This window comes from Dipodomys merriami, unplaced genomic scaffold (genome assembly GCF_024711535.1).
Source record: "Dipodomys merriami isolate MVZ:Mamm:240054 unplaced genomic scaffold, mDipMer1.0.p SCAF_16, whole genome shotgun sequence".
Taxonomy (NCBI): Eukaryota; Metazoa; Chordata; class Mammalia; order Rodentia; family Heteromyidae; genus Dipodomys; species Dipodomys merriami.
The window spans coordinates 16,386,928-16,404,998 of record NW_027202937.1 but is presented as its reverse complement, the minus strand read 5'-3'; the positions used below and the strand labels follow the sequence as shown (position 1 = coordinate 16,404,998).

The 18,071-nt window shown below is 41.7% G+C and overlaps 1 protein-coding gene across 1 annotated transcript; it reads left to right on the top strand.

Annotated features, from left to right (window-relative positions):
• The first annotated feature begins 430 nt into the window (after positions 1–430).
• Nrsn1 (neurensin 1) lies at positions 431–17,669 on the top strand. Its single transcript, XM_070024466.1, has 4 exons — positions 431–534; positions 2,332–2,400; positions 8,015–8,211; positions 15,889–17,669. The coding sequence occupies exons 3-4, from the start codon at positions 8,023–8,025 to the stop codon at positions 16,285–16,287; spliced, it is 588 nt and encodes a 195-aa protein (XP_069880567.1). The 5' UTR covers positions 431–534; positions 2,332–2,400; positions 8,015–8,022; the 3' UTR covers positions 16,288–17,669.
• Positions 17,670–18,071: the final 402 nt, after the last annotated feature.

Sequence of the window (18,071 nt, the reverse complement as noted above, 5' to 3'; positions counted from 1 at the left end):
CAAATACGTATATGTATATATGTGTGTGTGTGTGTGTGTGTGTGTGTGTGTGTGTGTGTGTGTGTGTGTCTTTTGAACCAGAATGTGGGCTGGAGTAGATAAGAAAGCACTAGACAAGACAGAAACACAGAGAAGGAGCTGGGCCCTGAGGAGCTACATCAGGACACAGAGATGGATCACCTGCCCAGACACCCTCCGGGGAGGATGGGGGTGGGGTGCAGCCGGAAGCTGGGCTGGGCTGGGTCTCCAGACCTCTCGCGACCACGCCCACTCTCGGGACCACGCCCACTCTCCGCTTGCTCGGGGCTACAGCGCGGCCCAACTCCTTCAGCTGAGGCTGCGCGGGCCTGGGCTGCTGCGCTGGCACGTGGGACTCCAGCTGTCAATCACCCGCGGCTGAGCCGGGCAAGGCGGGAGCGGCGGCGGCGGCGGCGGTGGCGGCGGCGGCGGCGGCGGCGGCGATGGGACCCCAGTGAGAGATCTGCGGCTAGGTGGCTGCACTTGCTCCACGGGTCGGGGAATCGGAGGGGGAAGGTAATGCCCTGCGGAGCCCAGGGGTGGAGGCTCTGTGTGCTCCATCCATGTCTTTCTCCAGCTCGCCCTCTCCTCCCTGTTTCCTCCTTCCCGCATACACAGATCTCCCTTCCCACCCCCCCCCCACACCGCTCCCTCTCCTAGGACACGTTTCTTATATGCACACAAACCTCTGCCCAAAATGTGGGTATTAAGATCTTTGGAAAACAGACACAGTAGGTAGGGGTAGCCAACTCCATGCTTTGATGGTTTGTGTTATGTAAGAATTGGGGGGGGGGGGTACAGCAAAAGTTAAAGAGTTTCCTTCCTGTCAGACAAGAAACGTTGTGTATTGGGTAAGAATACAATCTACGGATTCGCAGTTCACAAAGCTGCTTTATTTTCCAGACTGAATGGAAACCATACTCCTTTTCCCTGTTTGAAGACTTTGGGGGGGGGGGGATGGGGAGAAAAGGTTGCTATGATCTCAGTGTCTACTTCTTTGTACTATTAGAAGGGAGGTTGGAGTGGAGGTCACATCAAAGCTGAGTGACCTCAAAACAAAACAAAAACAGCTGGAGTTGAACAGCTACTGTTTGCTTAATTGGTTCCTGGCTCTGTGGCAGAAATGTTTTTCAGAACCTTGGAGAGCTCCTCAGGCTCCAGACAGGCCAGCGCCTTTGGTTGGAGGACAGTGTGGAATCAACCTCTAGAGACAGAATGAAAAGAATGGCAGATAGAAAGAAGGGACACTTAATGGGGGAGGGGGAGGGGAAGATGCAAGACCAGAGAGATGGAGACCAGGAGAGAGGGAAAGAAAAATGAGAGAGAGACAGGGGGGGGGGGAGGGAGAAGAGACCTATAGTTGACTCATTTTTCTTTTGCTTTATTCACATCCAGGATTTTAATTCCACTGGTTTCTTTGCTCACACCTGCCCACATGTCACCTAAACTCTAGGAGCAAGTAAATGGGCCTTGAAGAAGAGTCAGCTATGTGCTATGTAGAATTTCCCATGAAGATGCTGAAAACAGTTTTTTAGGCCTATGCTAGGCTTACCCTGCATCTTTGGTCTCCCTCCCTCTCACTCTCAAAAATAATGACTGAGTATCTGTTCATCAGGAAGAATTTTTTAAATAATCTCTTGGAAAATATGACCTTAGTTATTTTATTTCACAAGACTAGAATAATGAAGGCAAACAAATAGCTCTATAGCTGGCAGTGGCTTCTTTAATTACATTTTGCTCAGACACCTGCTTTTCTTAGGCAGATGGAAAGTAAAATGATTTTGATAGGGAGAAAATGGATAGAGGAGTACAACTAAACCTAATGAGCAAGTTTTCCATAAAGCCTTACTAAAAGGTCTGATGAATGTAAATACATCAGTAAATACAATAAGAGCTGCACTGATTTTACAATATAATGAAACAAGCCCCATAAAAAGTCAGTTCTGGAGTATGTAGGAAGCAAGTAATCTTGTCTATCAGAATTTCTAGAAGATAGATGGGTCAGTCAAGCTGGTACTACCAACTACATAGAATGAACTTTGTCCAATATAGAGCATTTCTATGTTATGCCATACTTTAGAAAATTCCTTTGACTTAGGTAATTTTACTTTCCCTACAAATCATCACATGAGCCCATTAGAAAGTTATAAAACAAAACTTAATCTTTTATTTTTGTTTCACTAAGAAAAGCTATCTCTACTCTTAGAAAAAGTTTTTTTTTTTTTGTTAATGGTTTGCCAGCATTACTATACCTTTTATATATTATCTAAATGGGTTGTGGATGCTATCTGCAGACATTGTTTTCTTACATAGGCTTGAAGAATGTGCTGCTAAAAGAAAAAGACAAAGAATAACAAGCAAGGGACAAAGAGGAATTCAAAGGTAAGAGCCCTTATCGCATAGATTCATACGCACCTGTGGGCGATAAGTAGGTAAAGAGAAGCTTTAAAAGGAGAATATAGGTCTTTTTCTTATTTCATTTTGTTTTTGGCCTTTGTGATAGATAGATAGATAGATAGATAGATAGATAGATAGATAGATAGATAGATAGATAGATAGATAGATAGAGAGAGAGAGAGACAGACAGACAGACAGACAGACAGACAGACAGACAGACAGACAGACAAACAGTAGATATCTTGAAGACTTAAAGCAATTGATAATAAGAAAAAATACATATCATTATTCTTCTTTTTACAAACTATAAATCTGACTAGCCACTAACAGAGGATATGAAAAGAAAAAGATCATAAGAAAGGATCATGACCTCTATGGCTGTACCATAAAAATAAAGTATCTCTGAAGTGATCCAGTGGTAGAAACACATTTCAAGGTTTAAGATCATGCTGATATAATTTCATAATGCTGGATTTAAAAGTGGCAAAGCTGTTAACAGGCTTTCATGCCTTCTGGCCTCCACTAGTATCTGATAGTGAACTGACATTTTGGTTTTGTTTTGGATAAGTGGTCTAAATGGCCTGTGTGCCTATACTTTGTCTCTGGCAGACTAGCCTTGTGGAAAACTGACTCTAATGGGACCTTAACTTTCATTAGCTCAGAATTATTTTGAGGAAGGGAAAATAAGTATAAAAACGGGGTGCTTTTCAAAGAGAATAAATAGAACAAGGCCTATGGCTGGTCCACAACTGACTCACACCCAGAGCCGTGGGAAAACACTCATCCTTTCTGTGCCTCAATTTGCTGCCTCTCTTCTCTCAAGAAGACCATGAAGACTAATATAATACCTGTGATGTGCTCAGCGTTTCCTGAGATTTACTTCTGTTTTCATGCTATTAGCATTTTTTAAAGGAAAATGAAACTCAATGGCATGTATTAGACTGAAATAATTTCAAATTCCCAGCAACTTGATAGTACAGCATACCGGTGCACACAACGATCACAATAACACACATACGAGGTCATTTGCTTAATCAAGGATTTATTCCAGGGATTCTCAGCAGATTCTCCTCTACTGTGAATGTGTCTTTCTGTTCCACCCATTGCTTCCATAGCCTGTAGCCAAGAGTCCATGAAGCTGCACTGTGTCCCACTCACTTTCATAACCATCACTGATCTCACAAGTATCTGGTACATAATTAACACTTTAAAACATGCATAATAAGGAGGCATGAACCGGAAGGATGACTCAGACCATCTCCATGTCAAGCCATGTGAGACACTGTACAAAAAGGCTTCAGAATACTGGTGACTCAAGTGGTGAACAGGATAGAAAATGCCCCTCCCTCATCATGTGTAGGAGTACACAGTCTATCACATGTATGTCCTGTCAAGACATAAAACAATAAACCAAATGTAGATCATCAGTAGTAACAGGTGCTGTGCAGAGAAAACAACATGGACATGGACTAGACAGTGGTGGAACATATATTTAGATTTTGTAGGTCTAGAGTTTTCACTATAACAGGTACTATTTTAAGACTCATATTCGTCCTAGAAGTTATTCTCTTTTAGAAGTGATATCTTTGAAAAGATATATAGATCTTCTTAAATGCTCAGGATTACTATTTTAGGCCACATCTATAACACAGAAGAAATAGATGTAACTAACAATATTCAAACATTCAGTCTATTTAGTAGCAATCACCAACCTAATTAGAGGCTTAATTTCTCCTTCACCTTAAGACTCTGAATTAAGTAAGAATTCATATTTGAATTAAGTAGGAATTTGGGGCTGACAGTCTAGGAGGAGGTAGGAAATCAGTAATCTCAGTTGTGTAGTCCAACAAAAAAGTTATTGATTTCATCTGTGAACTGGTCATCAAAATACCCTAGAAAGCTACATCTGGAAGGAGTTAGAGGTCAACAAAGCCCAAGAACCTTACTGTAACATCAATGAAATCACAGCCCAGAGAAGCTAATGAGCTTGCTTAAGATTTCATGAGTAGCAGGCTGCAGATGAGAAATAAGGATTGACATTGATGTTCAACTCTGTGTGGTTAGCACAAGACAGACAGAGCTTTGTGCTCTTAAAGAATAAAGTAAAGCTCACCAAGATTTGTCTTCTGGAATGTTTCCAACATCACTAAAAATCCGTTCCAACTTGCAATACAAGCTCAGGTTCAGAAACATTTCTTTAAAGGCACCTTCCATCTTTTGTGGTTTTACCTATATTGTTTTTAGAATAGTTTAGAAACCAAGCCTCTCGTATGCCCAAAACCAATGTGTCACGTGGTTTTGCTTATTGTGCATCAGAGCTCAGACCTCAGAAAGAGGTTTAGCCTCCAAGGAGAATAACCCTTATTGTTGCTATGAGGGACTTTACTTATTATTGTATTCCTGGGTTTCATTCATTGTTTTGAGTGCTTTACAGGAAATCTGAAAAAAATATATCTACATGAGTTGGTTATGAGTATACAAGTGCATGATTCAGTTTACACTCCTTATTGTGCTGTCTTCGCCCTGACTCACAGTGTAACCTTTAGCAAGATGATTACTCTGTGCCTCAGTTTCCTCAATGACAAAGCCAAGTTAGTAATAGTGATCCTCTTGACTGAAATTCCTTTCTTGTCCCTAGTAATAGGCTGTTGCTAATCATCCTCATTTCATAAAGCACTCAATAGAAAGTACTGATGGGAAAATACAAACATCACCTAACATTCTTCTGACCCGCTGCTTGGATCAAAGTACATTCTAAAACCTTGACTTGTTATGAAATAATATCTTTCTCAATGTTCAAAAGGGGGTTTTTGTTTTTGCTTTTAGAAGTTACATCTTTGCCCCATAGCACAGTTTTTCTGAGTGACTTCTTTAGATGCAGCTGAGCCTGAAACCAAAAGGCAGTTCAGGCACTAAGTGTAATGCTAGCCAACAGGCAGAAAGATGAGGCAGATTGCCCTCCAATATTACCCTATTTGGACTGGGAGTGTGGCTCAAGTGGGTAGAGCACCTGCCTAGCAAATTAAGGCTCAAAAGTTCAAAACTAGCCAGGGGCCAGTGGCTCATGCCTGTAATCTTAGCTACTCACGAGGCTGAGATCTGAAGATTGCAGTTCAAAGCAAAGTATTTATAAGGTACAGCGTGATTTTTTTGTTGCTTTGTATGTCCCTCCCCCACGGTTTTCACTGTATTTGATGTTGGTATAATTTGGGGAGCAGAAGGGAAAAAACAACTTGTTTAAATAGGGATACAGGTTGACCCATTGCAACAACGAGATGTACTTTACAATTTAGGTGGGGGAAGGGGAGGGAATGTAGTTGTAGAGATGAGAGAGATGGGATGGTAAGGAGAAAACAAAGGAGGAGGCAACAATGCTTGATAAGAAATGTACTCATTACCTGATGCTCATGTGATTGTAACCTCTCTGTATAGTATTTTCACAATAAAAAACATATTAACAAAAAAAAGACAGGGCTGGGAAGGTGGCTCAGTGGTAGAGCGTTTGCCTTGCATGCATGAGGCCCTGGGTTCGATTCCCCAGCACCACATAAGCAAAAAGAAAAAAGCCGGAAGTGGCACTGTGGCTCAAGTGGTAGAGCCCTAGCCTTGAGCTGAAGAGCTGAGGGACAGTGCCCAGGCCCAGAGTTCAAGCCCCACAACCGGACCCTCCCCCCCCTAAAAAAAAAGACAGCAGGCAGGAACATCCGTGAGACTCTTATGTCCAATAAACCACTCAAAAAACTGGAAGTGCAAGGGCTGGGAAGGTGGCTCAGTGGTAGAGCGCTAGCCTTAAGCTGAAGAGCTGAGGGACAGCTCCCAGGCCCAGAGTTCAAGCCCCATGACCGACAAAAAAAAAAAAAAACTCAAAACTTTTTTGTATACTTTTTCTAAAATCAAGGCTGCCTTTCCCAAGTAATCTGACTACTTTATTTAGCTAAACCTTTTGTGTTTATGAAAGCACACAAGATGTTCTTATGGGCTTACTTATTACCTATGAGTAAAAATAATGCTGAATATCCCTAGCTTGCTCCATGATTCTACTCAATCAAACTAACTGGATACTTAGGTATTTGATAGAACTATAGATTGCCACTTTTTTCAAAACACATTACTAGCTAGTTCATTGACAAGTAATTGAAATTTTTTAATATATCTCTGTTAGGTAGAATTAAGTTTCTCTGAGAAAACGTTTCTCAATGAGAAAATAACTTTCATATTGTCCTTCATCTTGGTGTGTGAGATTATATACAGAAAATAATCTAGAGAATCATTAAAAACTACCAAGTATTTTTTTATATGCAGATACACGTTTACCTGCTAATACAAAGATCATAAAATAGCCAGGCACTGGTTGACTCAAGCAATAGAGCATGAGCCTTGAGCAAAAAATTTCAGGTATGGGCTGGGAAGGTGGCTCCGTGGTAGAGCGCTTGCTTTGCATGCATGAGGCCCTGGGTTCGATTCCTTAGCACCACATAAGAAAAAAGAAAAAAGCCGGAAGTGGTGCTGTGGCTCAAGTGGTAGAGCGCTAGCCCTGAGCTGAAGAGCTGAGGGACAGCGCCCAGGCCCAGAGTTCAGGCCCCATGACCAGACCCAAAAAAAACAAAAAAACTTCAGGTACAGTGCCCAGGACCAGCAAGAATTCCCTTGCTGACCAAAATTACTGTCCTTAAGTTATTCCCTCTTGTTGTTTCCTACAATGAATTATTAACTAATCAGTATGAATGCCCTTCTCCAAGAGCATCAATTGTATCAAATCAAAATTATGTTTCCATCTCAAAAAGCTAGAGCTCTAAGAAGCCTGCCCATGATAGGCTGAATTCTCTCAATCCTTGCTTACAGGAAACAATTCCTAGAAAATAATGGGTCTACTTTCTATATTATACTCTAGCCACTATGTGGACAGATGCATCTGCCAATAATGACTGAAATAGGTGGTGATGGAGTTACTGAAGTATAAATTATTGGTCCAGCCATTTGTGATTAATAAAGCATGAAACTTAAGTGGCTCAGCAGCTTTGTAATAAAGCTTCTGTATGACTTGACAATCAGTTAAAATGTTAGCAGAAGATATATGAGATCTGAAAGCTGACTTCCAAACTCCTTAGAGTAACACCATGTGTATTCCACAAGGGAACTTTTTTGAAAATCTGAAAGAACGATCCAAGACAAATTTCAGCTGTAGCCTATGGGGGATGCCTGCCTAATTCATTAACACATATAATGTAAAAACTACTGAGTTCTAAGAGATTAAAGACTTCTGGGGGCAAGGCAGTCAAAATCTCTTTATTGACATTTCTCCTGTGTATCCTCCTCACATCTTTGCATAATTTAAGGGAGCCACCTGTGCCTCTGTGACTTTTTTCCCCCCTTTATGGAAAGTCGTTTCTCGTGTTTGAGTATTGAGTGTGATTTGTATTCAACAGGAAGAGGGACAGCAAGTAAGGAAGACAGAGCATTAGAATAATCCTTTTCCTTAAGTAAAACACAGTATGCAAATAGTCTGACATACCTCAATCTAGTTTCTCGCCTTTCACTTGTCTTTGGGTCCTGAGGCCAGAACTCATGGGACTGAACCATGTGGATGTTGTCATTGCAGCTGGGAAGATGAGTTCTTGCAGCAACATCTGTGGGTCCAAGCAAGCACAAGCTGCCACGGAGGGTGGGTACCAGCGCTATGGAGTGCGGTCCTACCTGCACCAGTTTTATGAGGACTGTACAGCCTCCATCTGGGAGTATGAGGATGATTTTCAGATCCAGAGATCACCTAACAGGTGGAGCTCAGTATTCTGGAAGGTAAGGAAAGATCCTATGCTTCACTCAGCCAACGGAAACAAATATCAAGTGAGGTAAACACTACTACTAGAGAGAGCAGAGGGGTACAATACTCGGCGCATCACTCCTGGTAGCACTAAATGAATTTTTTTCCTCCCGTGGGAAAAGCCTGAGCCAAAGTAAGCTTCTAAGCATAATTGTTGATGAGCAGGTTAAACATTGAGTAGGCACAATTGCCTAAGAAGGCAAAATATTATATTCTCTAAGCATTCCTTAAAGGCTTGGTGTAGGTATTTGACAAATGGCAACAATAAAAGAAATTATAACTAACTACACAGGAGTCTGAGATCTGAGGATCATGGTTCAAAGCCAGCCAGAGCAGGAAAGTCCACGAGACTCTTATCTTCAATTAATTCCCAGAAAACTGGAAGTGGCACTGTGGCTCAAAGTGGTAGAGCACTAACCTTGAGTGAAAAAGATCAGGGACAGTGCCTAGGCCCCACATTCAAGCCCCATAACCAACCATAAAAAAAAGAAGGAAGGCAGCTGGAAAGGTGGCTCAGTGGTAGAGCACTTGCTTTGCATGCGTGAGGCCCTGGGTTCAATTCCTCAGCACCACATAAGCAGGAAAAAAAAGCCGGAAGTGGCACTGTAGCTCAAGTGGTAGAGCGCTAGCCTTGAGCTGAAGAGCTGAGGGACAGCACCCAGGCCCAGAGTACAGGCCCCATGACCAGACCCCCCCCCCCAAAAAGGAAGGAATGAAGGAAGAAGGGAGTGACGGAAGGAGGGAGGAACAGAGGGAGGGAGGGAAGAAAGGAAGGAATAGAAAAGAAATTTTATATTTATAGTTAATGCTAAGACATGGTAAGGTAATCAGAATACCAGCTCTGTCTCTACCATATATATGAACATGAGACCCTCTGTGGACCCTCAATAGAAAATGCATGGAATCTTTCAAGTAGTATTTGTTGAGTACTGACTATATGTCAAAAGGACTTGAAGCACAGAAGATGAACGTGGTAAACAGGGGAGGAAAATATCCATGACCTCATGGAGCTTCCAGTTTACCTTGGCAATCAATCATAACCTTTCCTAGAATAGTAGCAGATAGTGACAAGTGCCATGAGAAGAAATCAGGATAAGAAAACAGAGAGTGATCGAGACTGGGATTTAGACATATGTGAGATGAAATCTGAGCAGCTACCAGAATGAGCTGAGGAAGTAGACAATGAATTAAGTCGACTAAATGTCACTCTAGGCTGGGAAAAATAGCAGGTCTGAAAGGTCTGAAGTAGGGACAAGAGATTCAGTGGCCAGAGCCACTAGTTTACAGATGTTATCTCTACTAAAGGAATGAACCAACTACTCTTGGATTACTCCTGGAGAGTACTAATGAACTAAGTCCAATGGATTTTATGAAGTACTTTGAGCCAATATAGAGAAAGATACCAGTTATGTGTCTATAATGTTCTACTATGAGCTGTCTTAAATTCGTTTTCTTTTATTTCAAATTGCTTCTGTACATGGTTTGAGTTATTGGTGTCCTCTTTCCCTTCTATTATAGTAATGTGGAACTCTCACTGGGGGCTGTGCTCACAGAGTCCTAGGCAGGACTCTGACTTTGAGCTCTAACTGAGCAGTAGCCCAAGGTAGAGGTTCCATGAGAAAAGAGATTTGAATCAAATGGGTCTGGATTAGAGTCTTTACTCTGTCACTTGCACCCATGTAACATCTATCTCACACTGCTATTTCCACAAATGTTTGTCTACTCTACACTAAACTACCTAGTAAATTCTATTTAAAAAATCACTTTTCTCACCTCTGAATAAGAACTGTGAACTGAAGTTCACAGTCAAATAAAGCAAGTAGATGTGTATATAGATAGTTGCAATACAAGTGCTCCAAAAACTTCCTCAAAGTAGTCATGGTATTTACTGGGAGCACAGGGCTTGGGGGACTGACGTATGATTCTCTCCATCAAATAAAGTATCCCCACAAAGAGCACTGTATACAGAAAAACACAGGGCATCCCAGAAGGAAGATATGCATTGCAAAAGCTGAGTGGTCAGAGGATTGGTTGGAATAAGTGTATGCAGGTATGGGGAGAGAGGGTCAAAGATCAACTGGAAATCCATACAAAAGCCAAGTCAAAGAACTCTGAAAGTTAGTTATGTAATAGAAATTGCTTCAAAGACTCTTAGCTTGAGTACAGCAAGGGAACAAGATTTAAATAATTAAAGTTTTTTGGGGGGAAAGATCTTAGAGTCCTATTTCAATTTTTTTTGTTTTTTGAATATTCTGGTTTTCAGGAGTCTTTGAGACATTCGATACATCATTCTATTCCCTCTCCAAAATATGATCTGGTCTCAGGACAGTCATCCAGGCTAGCTTGGAGACTTTCAAGTCACTAGGAAAAAAATAAGAGTTAAAACTATTCTCAGCTGGGTGCTAGTTCTGTAATCCTAGCAACTCAGGAGGCTGAGATCTGAGGATCATGGTTCAAAACCAGCCCAGGCAAGATAGTCTGTAAGACTCGTATCTCTAATAAACTACAATAAAAACAGATGTGGAGGTGAGGCTCCAGTGGTAGAGTACTAGTCTTGAGCAAAAATGCTCAGAAAAAGAGCCCAGACCCCAAGTTCAAACCCCGGGACACACTGTCTGCCCCGCCCCTCTCTCTCACACACACAGACACACATTCTCATATTCACATATTAAATGAGATGTGGAGGTCAACAGGGGAACCCTGGGAACACTAGTAAGCTGTGCAAAATGAGAGACAGGTAGAGATTCAAATAGGAGAGCATTGTGTCAGAGATAACCATAAGAGAAAGGCTCAAAAAGGCACAGGTGTGTAATATTAATAACAGTGGAATATTCATAAGAGATACAGAAAGGAAATCACATTGGCTTTGATGATTAGGCTATTAGTGATTAGGCTATTAGTGACTATTGAGAGGACAGTTTAAAGAAATAGCGGCAGACTAAGCTTGGCTGTCAAGGATAGGAACAGCCCCAAATGATGAGACACAGGGCACTCAAATAGCTTATGAAAATGGAAGAAATTTAAAGTGTTTCTCTGCTGAATAGGAGTCTGGAAAGTAGAAGAGCTGATGGAATATACCACTATCCAGGTAGGTGGGGGGAGGAGGGAGGTGTTAAGAAAATGGTGGAGTTAGGCTTAGGAAAGCACCTAGACCACACTGTGACATTGGTTCTTGCTCTGTGAGGTTTAGTGTCTAGCTCAAACAAGGAGGGAATGAGAAGTTCTGCCATTGCTGCCAGGAAATGTCACTATTCAAAGCTCAGAGCTTAAAGAAATCAGCAGCAGCTCTTTAGATTGTTGTAGAAGCAAACATCCTGTCTTCATCGCGTATGCACTTCCCTGAATAACCTCCACCCCAGCTGGTTGCGTTCACGTCTAGCTCCATCCAGCATTTCCCCCACAGGCTGTTCTTCCCTGCCTTGCTGGGTCTGGCTTCCAATAGTCATTACTGCTTCCTCTCTGCCAGAACAGCTGCGCCGCTACTGCTGCTGGCTTTGCCTATTGGCACAAACTGCATTTTCAGACCTCATCAGCTCACCGAGGAACAACCAAGAGAGGATGTTGATCAAAAGAACACTATCTGGCAGAATTTCTGGAACCCAAGACCTCTTCTTTATGCAGTCCTCCTATCCAAGGGCAGGGACTGGGTTTTCATACACCCTGGCCTCAGCCAAGACAGACATGAGAAGTTGCCACCCAAACACTGGCCTTGCTGCTGCTTTGGGGTTTGCTACCACCTGGCCAGATCCTTCCCTCTCACCATTGGGGCTGACCTCCCTTCAATCTAAGGCTACTCTACTGGGCTGGGCTGGGCAGGGGTGAGGGTCAAAAACCACTCCAACAGCATTCCATCTCATTTGCCCTCATAGACCTTTAAATGACCCCTTTATTGTGCTTTTTTTTTCCCTTTTTGTCTGTGGTGGGTCTTGAACTTGGCCTGGGTGCTGTACCTCAGCTCTTCAGCTCAAGGCAAGCACTCTACCACTTGAACCACAGTGCCAATTCTGTTTTTCTGTGGTTTATTGGAAATGAGAATCTCACAGACTTTCCTGCCTGGGCTGACTCTGAGCCGTGATCCTCAGATCTCAGCCTCCTGAATAGCTAGGATTACAGGTGTAAGCCACAGGCACTCAGCCCCTTTATTGCTTCCCCCCGCCCCTCTATCCATTTAAAAGAACCCTCTTTCTCTAAGATCATGACTTTTAGCTAAAAACTGTGCTCAGAGACAATCTGTTGGATACTGGATGGAATTCCCACCCCCACCCCTCACCCAATTTTTATTCTTTCCAGTACCCCAACATGGTACCAGGAATTATTAAGCAGAGGTGTTCCAATTGCCCTCCTCATCCTCATGACACCTCCCCCCAGGAAGAAGCAGCCTCCTCATGATGCTTTCATTGGTCCTTCTGGCCTGCTCCCCCCAAACTCTCCCTGAAGATCTTACAGGTTTTGACTCTTTCTGTAGGCTCAGCTCTTGGAGGGCCTCATGAGACACACCGATGACATCCTCGGAATCCTGAGGCTCAGCTATCCTTTACTGAGTCCCCCTCCTTTTCTAATACTTCAGCGGAACTAGGAGGAGACTGCTCCCTGTGGCCAACTATTTTCCATTTCTGAAAGTGAGCAAGAGGAGTTCCACCATCTGCGACCCATGGTTTGCCTTTTAGCTTCCAAGTAATTCTCCAAAAGTGGATTTTGTCTAATGTACTGCTCAGTGGAGGAGCAGACTATACTGAGAATCAAACACCTGGCTCCATGTTCAGCAATCTGGTGGGCAGGAAATATTTTATCAGATGTCAAGCTGGCATAGGAGCTAGGAGGAGCCAAGGCAGAAACAAAGACAGGAGTCCTGGCCTCAGGGCTCAGATAGATACATTTTTGCTGCCCTCCCTCAACTTTTGAGAATTAGTGCCAATTCCTGAGGCAGGAGGTAATTTAGTGACATGGGAAGCAGATCTCCATGGATATTTACATTCATTTAGTTTGTGAATTCAGAAGCATCCATTGTGAGTCATTTTTTGAAGAATTATAAACAATAGTCTCTGAAGGTACATTTATTTGCCACTATTTTTGGAGAAATGTGGCAAGCAATCCAAATGTTTTATTTTGCAACTTGACGTCTTCCTGTAGTACCTTCATCTTATGTAGAATATCTTCTCTCCTTCAGGAAACAGCATATTGAATTTTCATTTATGCATTTCTTTTATAATAGTAAGTCAAAGCAAAGTTGTCCATAAAAATTAAGAGTTAATTTGGAATTAAAGTTAAGAGAAAATAACAGGGAGTAGATACGTAAAATAGTAATGGATGAAGTATAATGGACTTAATAAACTCCTGGGGAGTCTCACAGATTTGTATTAAACCCAGTCATACCACCTGCTAATTACTGGAACTTAAAATACATGCTTGGGGCTGGAGGGAAGGGTGCTGCTACTAGTGTTGGAAGTCAGGGCATGGGCCTGCCTGTCCATTAGCTTTTTTGCTCAAAGTTAGCGCTTTATCATTTGAACTTTGCCCCCAATTGCAGGGTTTTTTTTTTCTGGGAGATAAGAGTTTCTTGGACTTTTCTGCCCAGGCTGGCTTTGAACCTAAACACTCAGAATTCAGCCCCCTAAGTAGCTAGGATTACAGGAAATACATGGGTTTTGTTTTGTTTTTTGACTCTCAGAGATCCCATTTCTAGAAGATGAGATGGAAATTAAAATATTGACTTCTCTTAAGATGTTCGCTGAGGTGATATAAAGACATAATGTACACTATGCCTACAACACAGCAGATGTTCAGTAATACTATTTTTTCTCCTCCCCTTGCTAAGGTAATGGATTTAAGGATGTTTTCTATTAGCCAAACTTCTTTTATTACTGTATTATCCTTAAATGGTAATAAATAAGTACATATACTTTAAATATTCAAGATTAAATGACTTCATATATTTGGTTCTTTTTCTAGCTTTATGATTGTAACTAAATGTAATTAGGAACAGTAGGAAATGAAAGAGTTTTGTTCAAAAGATGAATAGCTGCTTCTTATTCCAAATACAGAGCAATTGTTTTAACACTGTTACCAACATAGCCTAGTAATTTTATAAGGGGCATATTTCCAAATAATAATAATAATAATAATAATAGGTACTTATCATAATGAATTATTTAGCCAAATTCAAGGACCTGTCTTTATGCATAGTCGTATTACAACAACACTCTGAGTTGGTACTGTTACCATTTTTTTTATTCTATAGATGAGGGAAATAATGATGAAAACACGGAAGTAACTTTCCTTCTGTGAAGCACATAGGAAGTGACAGTCCTGGATCCCAGGACTGAATGTGATCATGCCAGATGTGTTCACACCATCCGCCAAACAGTCACACACTTCCTCTCACTGTGCTGCATTTTGGTGGAACCTGACATAATACAGTTTAATTTCCATCCTCCTCTCGTAACATGTGTTAGTGCGTGTACCATGAGTTACTGTAACATGTGTTAGTGCAGCTTGAATAAGTACATGTGGTTTGGGGTCTGCTGTAGGCCACCCATCTTCCTCTTGGTGGGGCTTCCGTGTCCTTAGCCTGACAACACTAGCAATTATGGTTCCTTGCTTGTTTACTTGGAAAGGGGTAGATAGTGATATAGGCTGTCAATGTTTTCCAGCTGAAAACCACCAGGAAACTGTATGCATTATCTATCTATGTATGTATGCATTCTGGGCTTATTACTCATTGCAGGAAGAGGTAAAGCCAACATTAAAATCCAGTAACAGTTAAAAAAAAAAAAGTGGGTGCTGGTGGCTCACAACTGTAATCCTAGCTACTCAGGAGGCTGAGATTTGAGGATTGCAGTTCAAAACTAGTCAATTAACCAACAGAAGGACAGAAGAACTGTAGCTCAAGTAGTTGAGTTCTAGCCTTGAGTGAAAGACTCAAAATTGGTACACAGAAAGAGACACACACACAAAGAGAGAAAACAAATTGTAGGATGTGGGCTTTGGTTGGGAGATTTGGGGAAAGGTTCATTATGGATTACCAAGGACAGTTCTGTGATGAAATATTTTATAAATTTTTCTCAATAAAGCAGGCAGACCAGAGTGAGATTAAGCTACAAAAGATTAAGAAGTAACAGCCACTCAATTGCAAGGAAAAGTAGATGTTTGGTATTTTGTGGCTTGCATAATGACCTTGCTTTGGTCTGTGCAAAAGCAAAATTACCAAATGGCCTTGGCTTGTCTCACTCCATGATGGTCACAGAAGAACTTGTCTGAGTTGTTCTTCTGTGAGATTCTGCCCAACAGAAGAACAACAACCTGGTCTCCCTGTGAGTTTGTAACTAGCAACTAACAAACAATACCCAGGCTCTGGGGTTAGAATCAGGCCAGTTCCTGCTTTTCTTTCCTAACACACCAAATGAGACCACATGAGCCAAGGCTCATTTTTGTCAACTGCAAAGCAGTGCTGCAATTTCTTGTTGGCATTAAAACCCAAAAGGTCTTCCTTTGACCTTTTACTTTTGAGCAGAAAATTAAGACTATTTTCATGCAGATTTGGATTGATGATATTCCCTTCTGTCAAGAAAGAAAACAAGTCAGGCCCTGATGGCTCAAGGGAAAACCGAAGTTCTTGCTTATTCTCTTTTGCTTTTCTTGTTGCCTTTCTTTAGGTCGGACTCATCTCAGGCACAGTCTTCGTGATTCTTGGATTGACTGTTCTGGCTGTAGGCTTTCTGGTTCCTCCAAAAATCGAAGCATTTGGTGAAGCTGATTTTGTGGTGGTCGACACGCAGGCCGTGCACTTTAACAGTGCCCTTGACATGTGCAAGCTGGCAGGAGCTATCCTCTTCTGCATTGGCGGCATGTCCATGGCCGGGTGCCTACTCATGTCAGTATTTGCCAAAAGCTACTCTAAAGAAGAAAAATTCCTTCAGCAAAAGTTTAAAGAACGAATCGCAGATATCAAAGCTCATGCCCAACCCATTACTAAAGCTCCAGGCCCAGGAGAAACAAAGATTCCAGTTACTTTGTCCAGGGTTCAAAATGTCCAACCTCTATCAGTAACCTGAAATTTCTCCCAACTCATTTATTCTTCCCTTCTCTGATCTGCACACACAATTCAAAGGAGTGGCCAGTCTCTGAGGTGACAAGGATTTGACATTGATCAGCTCTAGCATCCACGGATTGCTGGGAGCAGCTGAGTGCATAAGCTCATGCAAGCTTAGTTCCGGTAACTCTGGTGGTGGCTAATGCCCCACATCAACCTGTCCACTGGCATCAAGCTGCTTCAAGTGGGTGCTGTGTCCCCACTGGAAACCCCTCTGGAGCTCCTTTTTCAGACATTGTGACATTGTGTTGTTTTCTGTGTCATTTGAAAGTGCAGAACAGTTTAGACCAGTCTACCAATGGTTAACGTGGTCCACTTTCTCTTCTAACATTGGTTTTTCGAATCCTCCCTGCGTGGTGCTGTCATCCATTCCCATCTCACTATGTGTAAGATACTGTCATGTGTGTATCAAAAGATGGTGTTCCCTGATATTGATCCAGACTTCAGTCTTTTAACTGTATCTTACCATAACATTCCTGAGGTTGCATACAACATTATCAACGACCCACAGAAATCATTTTCTTTTCTCTAGTTTTTCTTTGCACTTAAAAAAGATAAAATGGCCAATTTTAGACTCTTGGTAAAAAAAAAATCAATGTTTGGAGTATATATTGATGCAGTATCCAAAAGCATTGAGCTAGAAGCCAAGAGATTTACATTTCTATTAGGAATAAGCTGTGTCACTTTGCAGAAATCATTTAGCTTCTCAGGACTCAGTTTCCCCCTCTGCCTAATGGGGGTCTGAGGACCTTCCATGATCAGATATTAGAGATTCTTTTCCAGCCGTGTGTCCTCAAATCCTTTCTGCAAGGATGTTATATGACTTTCAACATGGTAACTTTTTTAGGATTAGGTTCCAAAAGTCACCAAGTCAGCAGGTTCACACTACCTACCCTTAAATGCCTAACCTCAGCAGTATGCACAGTGCTGTCCTATTTTATAAGGACAAAAAGTAAGCCATCCACAGAGAAGAAAGCCCTGGGTAGATATTAACCTTATAGGTTAATATCTCAAATAAGATGTTTTATTCACCAATAAGATGTTTCTCTCCTTGCACTTTTATTTAATCTGTAGGTTTAAATTAGACTGAGGAAAAATAAAAGAAGTGATGACCTTGGTATTTTCTCAGAACTTGTGCCATCTTGAAGTCTTGTCTCATTTTTATTATTGTTTTCTCTTCCTTCCCTGGATAAATAAAATATGTGAATGAGCCCAACCTGAATTGCATTGTCATTCCTTCTTCAATGTGGCTCTTTTCTCTCCAACGTGATTTCCCATTCGAGACTGAATAAGCTCTGATATTTCCCTGGCTGAATGGACAAATAAATGAAGCAATTAGTGCTCTTTGTGTATTGTGTTTATTTTGCTCCATCTGAGGTCATACATAGGGCAAATCAGCACCCTCAGCAGGGATCACGGGACAGATTATGGAAGTATCATTCCAGCATCCTCAGGTTCTCTACCTTCCATTGGAAATGCCATTTAATTTTTATTCTTTGAAGCTTTGTGTGAGCCCCCACGCATCTATGCTAGGCAGCACCCTTTGAAGTTTTCCATGCTTGTTTCTGTCCTGTGTGTGGATGAGAATGAGACTTGACTTTTAAAAGCTTCCAGAATGAAAGCTAATGGCTAGTGGGGCTTGGGAACATTTAGGCACAGTAATGAAAGTAGCCATTCTACCAAGTAGCTCCATTCCTCAAAGGCCTAAAAGAAGCCAAGATGGATGCATTGGAGATGAATTCTGAA